This window comes from Rutilus rutilus (genome assembly GCF_951802725.1).
Source record: "Rutilus rutilus genome assembly, chromosome: 20".
Lineage (NCBI taxonomy): Eukaryota > Metazoa > Chordata > Actinopteri > Cypriniformes > Leuciscidae > Rutilus > Rutilus rutilus.
Genome location: NC_140225.1, coordinates 33,874,718 through 33,893,370, shown reverse-complemented (window position 1 = coordinate 33,893,370; position 18,653 = coordinate 33,874,718). Strand labels below are relative to the sequence as shown.

General features: G+C 38.6%; 1 protein-coding gene across 1 annotated transcript; it reads left to right on the top strand.

The window, feature by feature from the left end:
* Positions 1–2,738: 2,738 nt before the first annotated feature.
* polh (polymerase (DNA directed), eta) lies at positions 2,739–18,301 on the top strand. Its single transcript, XM_084391469.1, has 10 exons — positions 2,739–3,016; positions 4,627–4,761; positions 5,449–5,663; positions 7,185–7,351; positions 9,037–9,140; positions 9,232–9,351; positions 10,133–10,256; positions 10,342–10,407; positions 11,641–11,813; positions 17,283–18,301. The coding sequence occupies exons 1-10, from the start codon at positions 2,880–2,882 to the stop codon at positions 18,181–18,183; spliced, it is 2,142 nt and encodes a 713-aa protein (XP_084247595.1). The 5' UTR covers positions 2,739–2,879; the 3' UTR covers positions 18,184–18,301.
* Positions 18,302–18,653: the final 352 nt, after the last annotated feature.

Genomic DNA, 18,653 nt, shown 5'->3' with positions numbered 1-18,653 from the left:
TATGTATAACTTTGAATGATACCTCCTTAACTTTCTTTGTAATTAAATATTGGTTAGGTATAAGTTTCCACACAATATTGTCTGTCAAACGATTACAATATGAGTAAATATATACCTTAAGGCAAATACACAGTGTTTCTTTGAAATTGGGGAAAAACAAATATTACCTACATAAGAACTATAACAGAAACTAAATCTTTTTTTAGTATTATTATTTTTTATTATTCTTTTGAGAAACAGATGCAAATATACAAACAGCAAACACATTCAGGAGAACATAAGAGTAAAAAAAAAACATTTGTATGCCAAGTCAGATAATCACTTACATACAAATGAAGAGGACAAATAAAAGAAAAAGGATTAAAATAAGTAATTTACCCTACATTTTTATAGGGAAACAATACTAACAAGAGAGATAATCTGAACGAAAAAAACAAACAAAACAATACAGACAGAAAGCTATTCATATTATTTCAGCAATCTATTTTTTATTGCTAGTTAGGAATATATAGTTATTTAGAAGCTAAATCTGCTTAGTAATCGTGACGTAAACATTACGTACGCCAATAGCAGCGCTTAGTAATCGTGACGTAATCGTGACGTACACCAATAGCGGCTGAATAGCAGCGAAGCATTGTGGGAAATACTGACTGTTTTAAATGTAAAATACTATAATTAACGAATAAACGTAGAATTTGTGTTCGTATCGTGTTTATCACATCTATATTTGATCGCGCGAGTATATCCAACGTGAAAAATCGCAGCATGAATATGAAGTCGCCGTCGAAGAGAAACACGGGTCGTGTCTGCCGTATATATACCCAGCGTGCGCTCTCTATTTGTTGGATGTGAGGGCGATCTGGCTGCGACATCTGTCACCCCATTGATCGCTAGGGTTGATTCGGCTGATCTGGCTGGCTAGGCGGGTGTCCCCTTCCTCCCTCACCGCTCCATGTGTGTCCCTCCCGAAGCCCCGCGCTCGGTTGAAGAGGACGGGTTCCCCGGCGGACGAGCATCGGTTGGTATAGAAGTAGCTGCACTCCCCTGCTAGAACCTCCAAACAAGCTCAAGGCCCATTTGTAGGAGAAACGTAGGGAAGTCGAGCTCCAAGACTTCAAGCACATCCAAATGAGGCACTGCATGTGGCAGTCTGCCTTTCTTTTGAAGAGAAAGAAGCTTTAAATCTCACTTTTTAAAATAAAAAGTATTTTTATCTTTAATGTCAGATAAAGGTCACTAACCTTTATCAATCAAGTTCAATAACAAACACAGTTTTCAAATTTTATTAAAAAAAAATATATATATTTTATTTTTATTTTTATTTTTTATTAACTAAATATGAACTAAATATGAAACTATGATATGAATATGAAACTAAAACCATGACAAATGATTTGAAATAAAATACCTGAAATAAAATAAAATATTACTTTAAACTTTTCCAAACTCTTTGGTCCGGCTTTCTCAAGCCAACTTAAAGTTTGCCTTGATGAACTTTTGTATCTAGTAAGCTTTATTCGCCAAGTGTGCCCACACTCACGAGGAATTTGTTGTGGTTTTTACAGAAGCTATTACAAACATACATACATATATGACATGAGAACACGAGAAGGAAAAAACATAAATAAATAAAATAAACAATACTAATAATATGGTAATAGCAAAGATGCCAAAGCAACATTTGTCATTTTAATGTGGCTGAACTTGTACTAAAATAACTAAAACTAAAAAATAATAATAAAAGCTATAGAGATATATACCCTATTGAAAACAAAAACACAAACTTTAACTAATAACTAAATCTGAAACTAAACCCATAATAAATTACTTGAAATAAAATAACTGAAATGAAATAAAATACCGTATTTTAGCTAGATTTCTCATTTTAATTTGGTTTAAATCAATCAAAACTAACTTTAGCTGGAAAATAACTTTATTAAAGAACCGCTATAAAGCCAAAACAATCTTACGTTAAATTATACATTTATCTCTGTAAAGCTGCTTTGAGACAATCTACATTGTTAAAAGCGCTATATAAATGAAAATGACTTGACTTGACTTTAACTTGATGTACTAAAATAACTAAAACTAAAATTAAATGAATAAAAGCTATAAAGACATACAATTATTAAGAAAATGAAAAACAGCAACATTACTAAACCTTTAACTGACATTAAAATGAATAATTTGAAAATGATCATTTAAAATATTAATTAAAAAATATAGTAGTTTCGCAACGATACTAAGATAACACTGAAATAAACTGCAGTATTCCATAAATAAAAGAGTTTTCGATGTACTATTATTACCTTATGTTTTGACCCTAGACATTATTTGTTTAACTTTAAATAAAGCTATATTTCCTCTATTGAAACCCGTCTTGTGAATTGTCCTCTTTATGTTATGACTTTGCAATCACATCAATTGTGGCCCATAAAAGATGATTTAAAGTCATTATTGTGTAGGATGAGAAAAACATTGAATAGACAAAATAGCTTTAGAAATATATATTTTTTTTGGATTCAACATAGACATAGGCTACAACGAACGTGGCCATAACAGTTTCAATCTATGTGAATCTACTCATGCATGATTAATAATATAATAAATCTGGTAATACAAATGGGTTTTATTTTTCAATGTCTTTATTTTTTGTTAGCTTTTGATGTTGAATTTTTGTATTTATTTGTATTATAAAGACACCAATGTCATTGCGCTGTAATCCTCTAGATGGCAGTGCGCAGACTCAGCGCTGTGCGCGCGCGCGTTACTCAACAGGAAACGCAGAAGAAGAAGAGCGCGCAGTTCAGAGTTTCATAAGTATTTCATAAGTGATTTTCATAAGTGATTTTCATAAGTGATTTTCAGTTATTGTGCTGATGGATTTAGGGAAGGAAAGAGTGATCGCGCTGGTGGACATGGATTGTTTCTATGTGCAAGTGGAGCAAAGAATCAATCCCGAGCTCAAAAACAAGCCCTGTGTTGTAGCGCAATACAAGACATGGAAAGGCGGAGGGTGAGACTTTACTTTTCATTCTGTTACTGTTATTATTATAGTCACACATCTACTGTCAACACCCGGACATATATGTTACCGTAAATATAAGTCTATTAACCGTGATGTTCTGATGTTGACTGTATGTTTATGTTTGGGATGCTATAACTACTTTTTCTCTATAATATTATTTATTTTAGGGCTGTAACAATATATCGCAATATGTATCGTGGAGAGTGACAACATGTATTGTGATTGTTCACCCAAAATAAAAATTAGGCTGCTGTCTTTTAGTGTCAGTACTACATTAATCTGCTATAATGTTGAATATAATGTATAATAATGCAATGGGGGAATATTAGTGTGTCCTGATAATGCCAAATGTCTGATGTTACCAGTAACAGTGTCCTACATTATTTTAAATATATCTAGTCAGTGACAGAGATCAAGTATATTCATCTACAATAATTCAGTATTTTCAGCTTCAGAATCATGAATATTGTTGTTATTCTGGTGTCTCTATTGTCCTGTGCTTTGGGTTTCAGCACCAAGTCCAAGACTATTCACTTACACACACAATGTAATATCAAATCTAGCATTTTAATCAACAGTTAATTTTTTGTCCTTTTATCATATATCTTAGAGTATCACAATAATATCGTATCGTGACATGAGGGTCTTGTTACACCGCTATTATTTCTAAATTACACCGAAATACAGTAAAGTGCCACAGACTAAGCTGAATATGTCCTGAAATTCACCCATTACAGAATGAAAGGGAAGTTGCGCTGGTCTTTTCTCCTCTATTGTGTCGTATATTCGAGTGAAACGCTTCTGGAACGAGAACAAATGTGGGCGGGGCTTGATTGTGTCTGTGAGGAATTGATTCCTCACAGAAATAACTCTGTAAAAATAATTTACAGAAAATTGACATTTTTTGCTGATCAACATAATTATTGCACAAGACAAACTACTGGAATGCGATGTGTTCTGCCTCAAGTAAGAACTAATCAGTTTCAGAGAGCAGTTTTTTATCGGGCCAGGTTGCATGGAATGGATTACCAGGATTTTTGTTGTTGGAAAATAACAGAAATTGTTTTCAAAAGAAATTAAAATTGTTTCTGTTCACACAAGAGTCATGATGCTGGAAGAGTATGGTAATATGGAAAGATGTTTTATAGTTTGTATTGGAGAGCTATTTATGGATTATATGTTCAGATGTATAGCATTTTTGTTTGTTTGTTTATTTATTTAATTGCATTGGGCTATTGTATATGATGTCCAGTTTGTGGATGGGTGTGAGTGGGTGTGTGTGAATAATGTACAAAATGATGAATTATGTAAATTTGTGATGTAATGAAGAGGAGACCCCAGGAAGAATAGCAACTGTGATTTCAGGCGCTAATGGGGATCTTAATAAATGAAATGAAATGAAATGAAATGATTGGATGGTTGTGGTTTGCTATTGGCTGATCTCATGTGAGTGACAGGTTGCCCCGCCCACATCATCAGAGATTCTGCAAGAGGGAATTATTCTGATTCAAGATTATTAAAACAGTAATGATGTGAATGATAAGAATTGTCATCTTTGATTTCATGGTAATTTAGACCCCAGTGATGTGTGTCTTTAGCATTATAGCGGTGAGTTATGAAGCCCGGGCCCACGGCGTCACCAGGAACATGTGGGCCGATGATGCCAGGACCCTGTGCCCGGATCTACAGGTGGCTCGAGTCCGAGAGTCCCACGGGAAGGCGGATCTCACTCAGTAAGTGCACATCTCTTCCTGTTATGCTGTTCGGTCCTAATGGAGAAATGGCACATTATACAAACACTACAAGTAAGAAAAGGAATCTTTCTATTCATGCTGGTTTCACCCTGTTACCATTTACAGTGGATGTTTCTGATTTAAAGGTGCAGTGTGGGATTTTTAGCGGCATCTAGTGGTGAGGTTGTGAACTTACGGTGGCCGACAGGAAGTGATGTCGTCGTCTGAGACAGCAGAGAGTAGCCAGTTAAACAATGAGGTTTCTTTACAAAGATAAATTAGGAAATTAGGTTTAATTAATTATTCAGTGAAACGATATGTTGTTGTGAATATTATTGTGACTTGTTCATCATTGTGTCAGTGTTTTATTCGCTGACTTTAGCTGAAGCTTCTTTACACGAAGAACAACACAGTGATGAAACACGTTTGTCCGCTCAGGGCCACCGTAGAAACATGTGGATGTAAGCGGACCCGTGGTGTGTGTAGAGAGAAATGCCTCATTCTAAGCTAATAAACACATAACGCTTCATTATGTAAGGTCTTTATACACCACTGAAAACATAGTTATGCATATGATATTGCATTTCTGTCAACAGATCCTCCTAAATATTACACACTGCACCTTTAATTACTTTTAAACACCTGATTTTTTTAACGAGTTATCGTGTGTGTGTGTGTGTGTGTCAGTTACAGGGAGGCGAGTGTGGAGGTGATCGAGGTGATGTCCCGCTTCGCTGTCATCGAGAGAGCGAGTATCGACGAGGCGTACATGGACCTGACGGACAGCGTTCAGGAGCGCCTGAAGCACATGGGCGTTCGGGACATCACACCGCAGCTGCTGAGCAACACACACGTCCAGGGCTTTCCTCAGATACACACCGGTGATCCCAGCGAGGATAAAGGTGCGCGCTTGAGAATCACAGCAAAACCTAATCTTTATGCTTTCCATCCACCTATTCTGATGCAAATCAAAATTCAAATCAAACTTTCCCTTTTTTTTCTTTTTTTTGGTCTTATTTACAATCTGCTTTTAAACTTGTTCAGATACAGCTGTATCAGCTTAAGCTAGTTTTGAATGTTGAGAAAACTCAGATTATGCTTTATTCAAAATCGAAGAAGTCTTTGGACAGTCTTCCAAGTATTTGTACTATACATGGTGAGCAGATCGAACAAGTCAAATTGTACAAATGTTTGGGTATATTAATCGACGATCAGCTCTCTTTTAAGTTGCACATTAATAAACTGGTACAAAAGCTCAAATTAAAAATAGGATTTTATTTTAGAAACAAAACCTGTTTTTCACCTTCCTGCAAAGCTACAGCGCTGTGAAGAGTACTGGCACTTGTGTTAAAATGCTGTAAAGTGAGAATGCTTTAAAAAATCAGATACTTGTTATACAAATAGAAGTTTGAATCCTCTTATCGATTCCTTTGTGTGCATTTCAATATGACTTTAAACCATTCAATTCAAGCGTGAGACGACTCCTGCGACGTTTCATGTGTATCAGTATATTGGATCCGTGCAGCTCTTAAAGTGACAGCACTAATATTCCTGCCGTCTCTGTGAGAACACTGATCAAACAACACAAGACAAAGAGGAAATTCACTCGTTCTTGAGTAACTTTTGTAATGTATATTTATAAACTGCACCTACAGTTTCTGTACCTGAAAATCTTAAAACACTGTTTATTTCAATCGTTTCTTTGTTCAGTTGTAACTTTTTTTTGCGATTGCTCATTTTTTACTTGTTCTTTTTTAATTACAGACTGTTTACTTGTCTTTAATAATGCTTGAAATTTATATTAGTTTGGGCTAGTTGTTTTTCTATGGTGTTTTTAAACCACAGGCAAACGCTCCTCATGTAAGTGTTCTTTAGCCTGTTGATCTTTGTTCATGATATTCAGCTACAATTAAATGTTTTGCAATAAGACTAAATGTGAATTATATCTAGTTTATTTTTATTTTTTATACCTTATTGGAATCGAAAAAGAATTGGAATCGATAAGCAGAATCGAAATCGTTAAAGGTGCTGTATGTAACTTTCTCACTCTACTAAAGCATAAAAGTACCATAATATGTTTGCAGATATTGAGGAAACATGCTGAGTTCACACACTCGTTTCTCTGAAGAACACTTCTGCAGTTATTTTACTCTGAGATGTGTGTTTCCAGGCTGGAATGTTGTTGTTTTGATCTGTGATTTTGCACGTTTCCATTTTTCATTCATTGTCAATTTCCTCGATCCTGTTGCGTGTCTCTGGCGACCCGTGCGAGCGGCGAGTCTGAGGAGGCGGGAGAAACAACGATCTCTGATATTTTGAATTTGGTCTGCAGTACCTGTTTCCACCACTAGCTGTCATTCTTACAGACTGCACCTTTAAAATCCACACGAGATCCACCCCTAATCATCTGTGTGTTCCTGCAGAAGCGCTGCGGGCCGCCGGTCTTCATCAGTGGCTGGATCATCTCTCTTCCTCTTCTTCTTCTGCTGATCTGCGTCTGGCTCTCGGCGCGCTGATCGTGGAGGAGACGAGGGCCGCGGTGGAGAAACACACGGGCTTCCGCTGCTCCGCCGGGATCTCGCACAACAAGGTCGGATTCACCAAAACAACCATTTACATGCAGGAATCCTTTACAACTTCCCAGTCAGAAGATCAGTTTGACACAGATTCACAAGCTCTTGATTCAATCTCGATGCAGTTAATTTGGATACAGTACCAGACAAAAGTTTGGAAACATTATTATATACATAATAATGTTAATTTATTATATTTATTTATATATATATATATATATATATATATATATATAATTTTAATTTTTTTTATGTGCTGCATTTATTTGATAAAAAATACAGTAGAACCAGTAATATCAGGGTTCGTATAAGGTGCTTAAAGTATTTGAATTTGACGTTTTTCAATTGAAGTCCTGGAAAACCCTTGAAATCAGCCATATTTATGAAAAGGTACTTTAAATGTGCTTGAATTATTGAAAGACAATATGTGAAATTGGTGTTTCAAGGAGCATTTCACCCGTGGGAACATTAATCTTTATTGAAAGTGGATCATATATGTAGTCGAAATGAAACATACATTGGATGAATAGATAGAAATTGGAAGTCTCGTGAGAAGCGAGAACGAGCGCGAAACACGAATTGCTTTACGGCAATTCGACATAAACACACACGCATGTATGATGTATTACCCACCTCGGTAGACATCGTTCCACACGATACAGTTGGCTTGCTCAGATCATAACAAACGCACATGAGCAGCGGTAGAGAGGGGGAGGAGGCGCCGCAAGTGAGTTTTTTACGACCGTGTTGTGAAATATATGCCCCACAGCTGTAGGGGGGCGCTCGTGGGGGAAACATGCGACAACAACAGGGAAAATCAGCGAAGAAGTGACTAGAGTTCGCTAGAGTTGCCGAGTTCTGCTTTAAAGGCGCATTTGTATGGAAGACAACCACTCCCACAATGCACCACATTGCACAGCTTCGCAAGCCACTCCCACTAATCCAGTTCACAACACAAACGTCCGTGTCCTCGTCTGATTCAGAGATTTCTTCCAGGAGAAATTTTGCATGGCTATGAGTGTGATATTGCTCATATAAATATCCAAGTATATGATACAGCTTTCATTCTTCAAGTCAATCATATATAATTATGGAAATAAATCAGTTTGAAAGAGGAAAGCGATATCTTTGTCATAGTATCCTTTCAATGGCTAAAGCTGCCAGTCATTGCATGTGCTGCACTTTATTTGTACCATTTTGTTTTATTAGTATATTTTTATTGATCTGTTTACCTTCTTTAGAATTTAAAAGATAATAAAGATATTGTTTGATAAATGAGATCTCGGATTGTGGTCCTCGAAAACCAAGAAAGTAGTGCTTAAAGTCCTTGAAAATCCTAGAATTTCTTTTAACAGTGTCTGTACAAACCCTGTAATGTTGTTAAATATTATTACAATTTAAAATAATAGTTTTCTGTGTGAATATATATTAAAGTGTAATTTATTCCTGTGATCAAAGCTGAATTTTCAGCATCATTACTCCAGTCTTCAGTGTCACATGATCTTTCAGAAATCAGTCAGTCATCGGTCCACATGTGGCTTCAGCAATCCGTCCAAATGGCTTGAATTTTAATAATAAAACTGACAGAATTTGAAGTCTGAGATCTTTTCATTTCAAAAGTATTAAAGCACAAAACTGATCATGATAATTGTATCAGGAGCTTCTTGTTCACACATTTTCCCTCCATTGTTTTACTTCATAGGTGTTAGCCAAACTGGCGTGTGGTTTAAACAAGCCCAATCGCCAAACAGTGATTCCCCTGGGATCCGTCCCGCAGCTCTTCAACACTCTTCCCATCTGTAAGATGTCAGTAGATCTAATTATGTACTGTGATATTATATGATTGCCGTTGTATCCCACCACACTGTTAACATGATGATGTGTGGTTGATCTTCAGCCGTAATCTGGGAGGAAAGCTGGGAACATCCATTACGGAGACTCTGGGGGTGGAAAACATGGGAGATCTCACTCAGTTCTCCAAGGTCCAGCTGGAGCAGCTCTTTGGAGAGAAGACGGGGTGAGAATCAGCACTTTCAGAAACACATGCCATCGGAAGAAGCTTCAGGCCTGAACAATTCAAGGAAATTAATAGAATCGTCATGGAAAGTTCTAATTGCACTTGGGTAGAAATGAATGATGCACCAAATTTTATTTTACAAAATAATAGACAATCAATAATTGATTCATCAACTTTTTTTTTTTAATAATCAAAACTCATGCAAACAAATATTAAGGAGCATTAAAATGACATCTGTTGTTTTAATTCTGTGATCAAATTGACAGAATTCAAAATCTGAGACAGTTTCATATCAAAAGTAGCGTTACTTAACTAAAAAATTAACTAATTAATTGCACATTTTTCTGTAATCACGATTCATTGCACCGAACATTAAAGGTATTTATATTATATTGTAATATTTTCACATTTAATCTCCAATTAACGTTGAAACAACAAAGACAGTAGACTATATTTTAAATATTTGTTTAATGGCATCTTTCTTTTGACTTTCTTCTATTCATTTATTGTTTTTCTATTTATTTTTTATTTATTTTCAAAAATTCTATGAAATTAATTTATTTCTTCAGTTTTAGCCATTAATCGATTTTAACATTTATTAGGCTTAAAAAAATATAAATCGGTTTTAGCCGTAAGCGAAAATTCATTTTTGGTTGCAACGATTTCAGACAATTTCCGGTTGCGAATGCTCATATAATCTCTATATAACGATTCTAAAAAACCTTTTCCAATAATAACGAAGGAATTTGTTGATGTAAAGGTGTGTGAATGTTTGTCTCAGGCCGTGGCTGTTCGACTTGTGCCGAGGGATCGAGTTTGAGCCGGTGAAGCCGAGACATCTTCCCAAATCCATCGGCTGCAGCAAGAACTTCCCTGGGAAAACCTCTCTGGCTACGAAACAGCAGGTGAATCTGAGAGAGTGTGTGTGTGTGTGTGTGTGTGTGTGTGTTCCTGCTCGTGATGCTCATGCTCTTGTGTGTGTGTCTGCAGGTTCAGCACTGGCTTCATCAGCTCGCCCTCGAGTTAGAGGAACGACTGGGCAAAGACAGAGACATGGTGAGTCCGTTACTGATGAAGGAACTAGTGCTGTTGGAGAAAGCAAACCAGAAGTTCCAACTCCATTCTGATTGGACGAGCCACGCTCAAAGAAATGCTGCTAAAAGCACACCGATGTCTGTTTTAATGCAGTTAGTTGCCATGTAGAGTCAAAATGTTTAAAGTTCCAAGTAAAATTTACATTTACTTATACTACCTATGATACACAGTATTGTGTTGTGTTAAAAATCCTTTACCTAATTTTGTGTTCCCGGTAAAAAAATGAATGGCCTTTTAAATAAAAAAAATATTTAGGGTTGTTAAATCAATACATTTCTGTTTATATAATATATATTTGTACATTTGACAGTAGCTGGAGATGGAGACAGATATACATTTTAACAACCTAATTTTTAAAGGGTCAAATTTTAATATTCTTACTGAGTTAGAACTATTCTTATTAAAAGTAAACATTTGTTTCTGTAATTTGCCTTATATTTCGTTACTCCTTTAATATGTAATAAATGTCTATATTAATATTACAATAACATTTGATATGAATATCCCACATTTCTGCCACAATACCATGTTTACAGTAAGTGTGTTACTACAGTAAATCCTAAGTAAATGTTTGTGATTTGTGAATTGAAAAGTGTTGTAACTGGATTGTTGTCACACAATGTTCCTCCTGTTTTCCGCGTCAGTGTTTTTAAACAAAATCAGTGGCGTTTGATCTGGCTTTAAGCTAGTTTAAATCACAAAGACATTTGTGTTTGTATCAAACTTCTCACTGCGCTGTTCAGTGGTCATGTGATCGAGTAAACGCACTGTTCTGAGCTCGCGATGCGCTGTATTTTGGGCAGAGCTAATCAAAAATCCTTGTATCCAAATGTATTTTAATAGACAAGCTGCAGGCTGTTTGAACTTCATCCCCTGATACTTTAGACACCCCTGATAGCCTAATGCGAGATTTATAAGCTATTTTTTGGATGGTCATTTTTGACCCCGCAAAAGTGTAATGGCAATGGCAATAGCAATGGATTGTCATAATAAATAATATATATATATTTATTTATTTGGCAAAAGAAATTTAAAAATACTATTATTTTTAAACAAATAAATGCAGCCTTGCTGAGCAGAAGAGACTTCTTTTAAAAACAGGCCTGTGGTGAGCAAAGTCGATGAGTTTTAACTAGCGTTTGGCGTGTGATTATCTCCCACAGCGATGCTGTAATGTATTGTGTCCCTCTGCAGAACGGGCGAGTGGCCAAACAGCTGACGGTGGGCGTCCGGCAGGCGGGAGATAAGAGAGCCAGTAGTTTCTCTCGCTGCTGTGCGCTTGTGCGATACGACGCCACCAAGATGACCTCAGACAGCTTTGCTATCATCAAGAGCCTCAATACTGCAGGCAGCCACCAGGAGGCGTGGTGAGTGAAACACAGGGACCGTCCGCTAAACAAACAACCAATGTAGACGAGCAGAGGTGTCAAAAGTACCGACTTCTGGAGCAAGTCGGTAATGAAATTTAAAAAATATAACGACACCAGCATTTCCCTGTAGCCTTTTGAGCGCTGTTGAGCGGATTCTTATGCTGCGTTCACACCAAACGCGAATAGCGCGTCAAATAGCGAGTTTCACTAGATTTAGATATGGAATAAATAGCATTCAATACAAAATGAATATGTCTCAAATATTAAAAATAAAGTTTTTATGTGACACAAGATTTGCTTTGTTTTTACTTCACCACGTGACAGCAGCAAGCAGGCTCCTGATTGGTTAACGTAGCGCGAACAGATTGCAAAGTTCAGATTTTTCACGTCAAACGCGTGAATGCACAAAAAGCACCAAATAAAATCACTTGTGCCAGACGCTCATTTCACGTCATTCACGCGAACTGAATGCGCGAATGAGGTGAATTTGCGTTCGCCACGCTAAACGCCTCATTCACGCCGCAGGACCTTCAGACGCGCATAAACGCGTCTTTACATTGACTTAACATGGAAATCACTCGCCCCAGACGCTCTATTCGCGTTTGGTGTGAACGCAGCATTAAACGCCTCTGATTGGCCATTGTTTTCATGCGCTCAATATATATGTCTGTGATTGGCTACAATGATCAACCCTAAAAAAAACATGTCGTCTTCACTGAGTGGTTTCACAGATACACACGTTTGAAAGCAGGCGTCTATCAGCTGATTCGTCTACAAGCGGATATATTAGGGACCCGCTGAATGACGCCTGCTTTCAAATGTGTGTATCTGTGCAAGCGCTCAGTGAAGACAACATGTTTTTGAAGGGTTGATCATTATAGCTGTAGGAAACTCAGAATCGAAGACCAGGAGATGTTGGGATATCGTTCAAGCAGAAGTTACACTTTATTGAGCGCTGCTGCAGTTCGTCCAACAAACTAACTAATGTAACTGTACATGGTATCTTATAGGCATTTCAGTGGGCTGTCCTTAAAGGTGCTGACCTTACACACAGCCTTAGGGATGACCACTAGATCTAATCATCTAAAGACAATAGAGGCAATTACCCCCAACTGGAGATAATGGTACCCCCCAAATCGTATAAACAACACATGGTCACGAGAACTAAGACTATGTAAACATTCACACATAGTTCAACTCTCAGTAGGAAGATCAAAGATTAACAAAACCCCTTCAATGGAAACTATATTGAATCTAATCAGTAAATGGATGCCATCATGTTCACCTTGAATGCCCAATACAGTGTAGTTCACCTTAGTTTTTCATGTGATGTTATGTAAGGAAGTAGGATCAGCAGATCTTAAACATATTCTTAAATTTGTAATCCTACATAGCCAATCACAGATATCCAGTGCATCCAGAAAGTATTCACAGCGCTTCACTTTTTCCACATTTTTTTATATGTTACAGCCTTATTCCAAAATGGATTAAATGAATTATTTTCCTCAAAATTCTACAAACAAAAGTTTGTTTGAAATCTTTGCAAACGTATTAAAATATATATATATAAAAAAAATCACATGTACATAAGTATTCACAGCCTTTGCCATTACATTTCAAATTGAGCTCAGACGCAATCCTGTTTCCCCTGATCATCCTTGAGATGTTTCTACAGCTTGATTGGAGTCCACCTGTGGTAGATTCAGTTGATTGGACATGCTGTGGAAAGGCACAGACCTGTCTATATAAGGTCCCACAGTTAGCAGTGCATGTCAGAGCACAAACCAAGCCATGAAGTCCGAGGAATTGTCTGTAGACCTCCGAGACAGGCTTGTATCGAGGCACAGATCTGGGAAAGGGTACCGAAAAATGTCTGCAGCATTGAAGGTCCCAATGAGCACAGTGTTCTCAATCATCCGTAAATGGAAGAAGTTTGGAACCACCAGGACTCTTCCTAGAGCAAACTGAACGATTGGGGGAGAAGGGCCTTAGTCAAGGAGGAGACCCAGAACCCGATGGTCAGTCTGACTGAGCTCCAGCGTTTCTCTGTGGAGAGAGGAGAACCTTCCAGAAGAACAACCATCTCTGCAGCTCTCAACCAATCAGCAGAAGCCACTCCTCAGTAAAAGCACATGACAGCCCGCCTGGAGTTTGCCAATAGGCAGGACTCTCAGACCATGAGAAACAAAGATTGAACTCTTTGGTCTGATTGGCAAGAGTCATGTCTGGAGGAAACCAGGCTCCGCTCATCACCTGGCCAATACCATCCATTGTTGGCAGCATCAGCTGTGGGGATGTTTTTCAGCGGCACGAACCGGGAGACTAGTCAGGATCGAGGGAAAGATGAATTTAGCAATGTGCAGAGACATCCGTGATGAAAACCTGCTCCAGAGCGCTCTGGACCTCAGACTGGGCCGACGGTTCATCTTCCAACGGGACAACGACCCTAAGCACACAGCCAAGATAACATAGGAGTGGCTACAGGACAACTTTGTGAATGTCCTTCAGTGGCCCAGCCAGAGCCCAGACTTGAACCCGATTGACCCTTCGCTAAGCCCCGCCCTCCTTAGTTACTGTTGCTACGCCTGACAAGCTTTCGCGCCTGGCACGTCTATTACAGTATGAATGCACCGGTGTCAGACATTCCCAAGGAGATAATTAGTATTTTTGGCAAACAGGTGAAATGTCTGAGAGAGCAAGACAAAAGGGATTGCAGTATGCATTCGAGGGATATATCCGTGACATAATATGCAACCGATTAATCAGAATTGAAGCTAAAAAGCCTATCGGTCCCAGCGCAATCAGTAGTCCCCTCGTACGCTGACCATTCAAATGGGAAACACACAAATTGAGGAACAGCTATGTTCATGCACAGCAGGGTAAGTGAAATATGAAAATAATCTAATAATTATAAATCAAACAGCTTATCCATACATCTGCTGGAATAAACACAAGACATTAGCCTGACCACTTTGCAATGATAACATTCTCCTGCTTATATTTTTAGTGCGTCAGGCTACAGCTCCTGTCGTGGAGCAAACGTAGGTGTTTTTGTCAAACCTGTCAACATTTAGTTGTGAATGTGGCGTCCCACACGCCAGGCATTTCTCCCCTTGGGTTTTAGGTTTCGGGAAGGGAAAAAATGTGTCCGCCCCCCCCGTTCAAACTTTTAGGAGACCGGGTATCAGATTTGCACAATCCATACGCACAACGCTTCGGCATGTTTCCCTCACTCGAAAGCTTACCAGACCTCCCGCACCTAGTTACGGTTGCTAAGCCACGATTGGCCTGTGGCGGTTTTCGGGCGTGGCTTAGCGAAGGGTCAATTGGACATCTCTGGAGAGATCTGAAAATGGCTGTGCACCGACACTCCCCATCCGACCTGATGGAGCTTGAGATGTTCTGCAAAGGAGAATGGGAGAAACTGCCCAAAAATACGTGTGCCAAGCTTGTAGTATCATACTCAGAAAGACTTGAGGCTGTAATTGGTGCCAATGGTGCTTCAACAAAATATTAAGCAAAGGCTGTGAATTCTTATGTACATGTGATTTTTATTTCATTTTTAAATACATTTGCAAAGATTTCAATCAAACTTCTTTCACGTTGTCATTATGGGATATTGTTTGTAGAATTTTGAGGAAAATAATGAATTTAATCCATTTTGGAATAAGGCTATAACATAACAAAATGTGGAAAAAGTGAAGCGCTGTGAATACTTTCCGGATGCACCATATATATATATATATATATAATATATATATATATATATATATATATATATATATATATATAGTTGTGTTCAAAATAATAGCAGTCCAACATATCTAACCAGATCAATAACTGTTTTTGGTAGAAATTATATTTCTACATGGCAAATAATTTGCTAGTAGGTGTAGTAGAATAATAGAAAAACAACAGACCCAACAGTAATGACATGTATGCTGCTAATTCTGTATAATAGAATGATTAATTGAAAGGGGTGTGTTCAAAATAATAGCAGTGTGGAGTTCAGTTATTGAGGTTAATCATTCTGTGAAAAAACTAGTGTCAATAAGTGGCCCTTATTTAAGGGCGAAGGCAGTACTGTACTGCACATGGTGGTTATAGTGCATTTCTCTCTGAAGATCTGAATAAAATGGGCCGTTCCAGACATTGTTCAGAAGAACAGCGTACTTTGATTAAAAAGTTGATTGGAGAGGGGAAAACGTATAAAGAAGTGCAGAAAATGATAGGATGCTCAGCTAAAATGATATCAAATGCTTTAAAATAGCAACCAAAACCAGAAAGATGTGGAAGAAAACGGAAAACTACCATTCGAATGGATGGAAGAAGAGCCAAAATGGCAAAGACTCAGCCAATGATCAGCTCCAGGGTGATCAAAGAAGATCTAAAGTTACCTGTAACTTGTACTGTAACAGTTAGAAGACGCCTATATGAAGCCAAGCTATTGGCAAGAAGCCCCCGCAAAGTCCCATTGTTGAAAAACGACGTGCTAAAGAGGATACAATTTGCCACACTGACTGGCCTAAAGAAAAATGGCGCAATATTTTGTGGACTGATGAAAGCAAGATTGTTCTTTTTGGGTCTATGGGCCGCAGACAGTTTGTCAGACGACCCCCAAACACTGAATTCAAGCCACAGTACACTGTGAAGACTGTGAAGCATGGTGGCACAAGCATCATGATATGGGGATGTTTCTCATACCATGGTGTTTATCGTATACCACGGATCATGGATCAGTTTGAGTACATCAAAATACTTAAAGAGGTCATGTTGCCTTATGCCAAAGAGGAAATGCCCTTGAAATGGGTGTTTCAACAAGACAATGACCCCAAACACACCAGTAAGCGAGCAGCATCTTGGTACCAGACCAACAAGATTAACGTTATGGAGTGGCCAGCCCAATCCCCGGACCTTAATCCAATAGAAAACTTGTGGGGTGACATCAAAAATGCTGTTTTTGAGGCAAAACCAAGAAATGCAGATCTGTAGTGCGATCGTCCTGGGCTGGAATACCTGTTCACAGGTGCCAGAAGTTGGTCGACTCCATGCAACACAGATGCGAAACAGTTCTCAGAAACCGTGATTATACAACTAAATATTAGGTCAGTGATTCACAACAAAGCTAAATCTTCAAGCATTTTTCAGTTTATACAGTAAATGTTTGATTTTGTAAAGAAAAATGCAGACACTGCTATTTTTTTGAACAGTCTAATATTCCCTTTTCTTCACTTTCTATAAAGTAATAACAAATTTGATCAATTTTTCTTCATGTTTTGATTTTAGAATAGAATGTGCCGTGTTCCCAATGCATTTGTGTGCATTGAAATAAAAGTTATTATTAGGATTTTGAGCTTTACTCACTTTTTTAATCAGACTGCTATTATTTTGAACACAACTGTATATATTTTTTTTAATATTACAACAGTTGAGTTACTTTGCTAAGGCTTCATTATTTTCTTGTAGGTCTCCTGCCTTGACTTGCCTTCTTCTGTCAGCCAGTAAGTTCAGTGATGTACCTTCATCCTCCTCAGGAGGAATAACCAGCTTCCTAAGCAGCGACGCAGGTTCAACGCAAACCCCCAAAACACAGCCAGCCCCCAGAAGCCCCGGGGCCATCCAGTCCCTGTTCGAGAAGGCAGCCGAGAGGAACAAGCGGCGAGCGGAGGAACACGCGTCACACACTCCTGTGGAAAACACACCCAGCCAGTGCAGGTCTCAGAAAGCCTCTGGAATCTCTTCCTTCTTTCAGAGAAAGAGCCTGGAGAAAACCCTCGGGCTCTCTGAAGGAAACGGGCGGATGGGGACCAAAGATGAGGATCTTCAGGTGTGTGTAGAGCCGAGCTCCTCAGTGGATCTTCAGGTGTGTGTAGAGCCGAGCTCCTCAGTGGATCTTCAGGTGTGTGTAGAGCCGAGCTCCTCCGAGGATTTTCAGGTGTGTGTAGAGCCGAGCTCCTCAGTGGATCTTCAGGTGTGTGTAGAGCCGAGCTCCTCCGAGGATCTTCAGGTGTGTGTAGAGCCGAGCTCCTCCGAGGATCTTCAGGTGTGTGTAGAGCCGAGCTCCTCCGAGGATCTTCAGGTGTGTGTAGAGCCGAGCTCCTCCGAGGATCTTCAGGTGTGTGAACACTGTGGACAGAAGGTGCTGGTCTGGGAAATGCCTGAACACACAGATTATCACTTCGCTCTGGACTTGCAGAAATCCTTCAGTTCCTCTGCCTCCAGTGACGGTCCCGTTCCTGCTCCCGCCAGAGCTTCTCTGTTGTCCCATGGGAAGAGCAGAACACGGATCCAGAGCGGCCCGAAGGCCAAGAGAGCCCGAGTGCTGGGAAACTCCGGCACATTGGACTCCTTCTTTAAGAAGACGTGAGACATTCAACAGCACTTTACCTGGACAAGCTTTTTATACGAGCAGGTTTTGATTAGAAGTATTTGTGATTTTCAAATGTTTCGTTTTTTAATGTAAATAATAAACAAGTTGTACAGAATATTATGTTCAAAAGCCATTTCTTTACACTAAACATTGGGGACACTAAGTCAAGATTGCATATTAAAACAGCTGCACTTTATTAAAGGGGTCATAATAACATGAAAGCTCCTTTCCACAAAAAAAAAAAAAAAAAAAATCATGCTTTGTAATTCGTAATTGACATACTAATTCATTGACAATTCAAAATTATGACGTGCTACGTGCTAATTATTACATTGAAAAGTCTAAGGTCCAGAGGAGAATCTTTCCGAGATGGAAAAGACAGAAACGCTGCTGTCAAGTCTTCGTCGTCGGTTAGGAACCTGGGTGTGCTCTTTGATACCAATCTTTCATTTGAAAGCCACATTTCT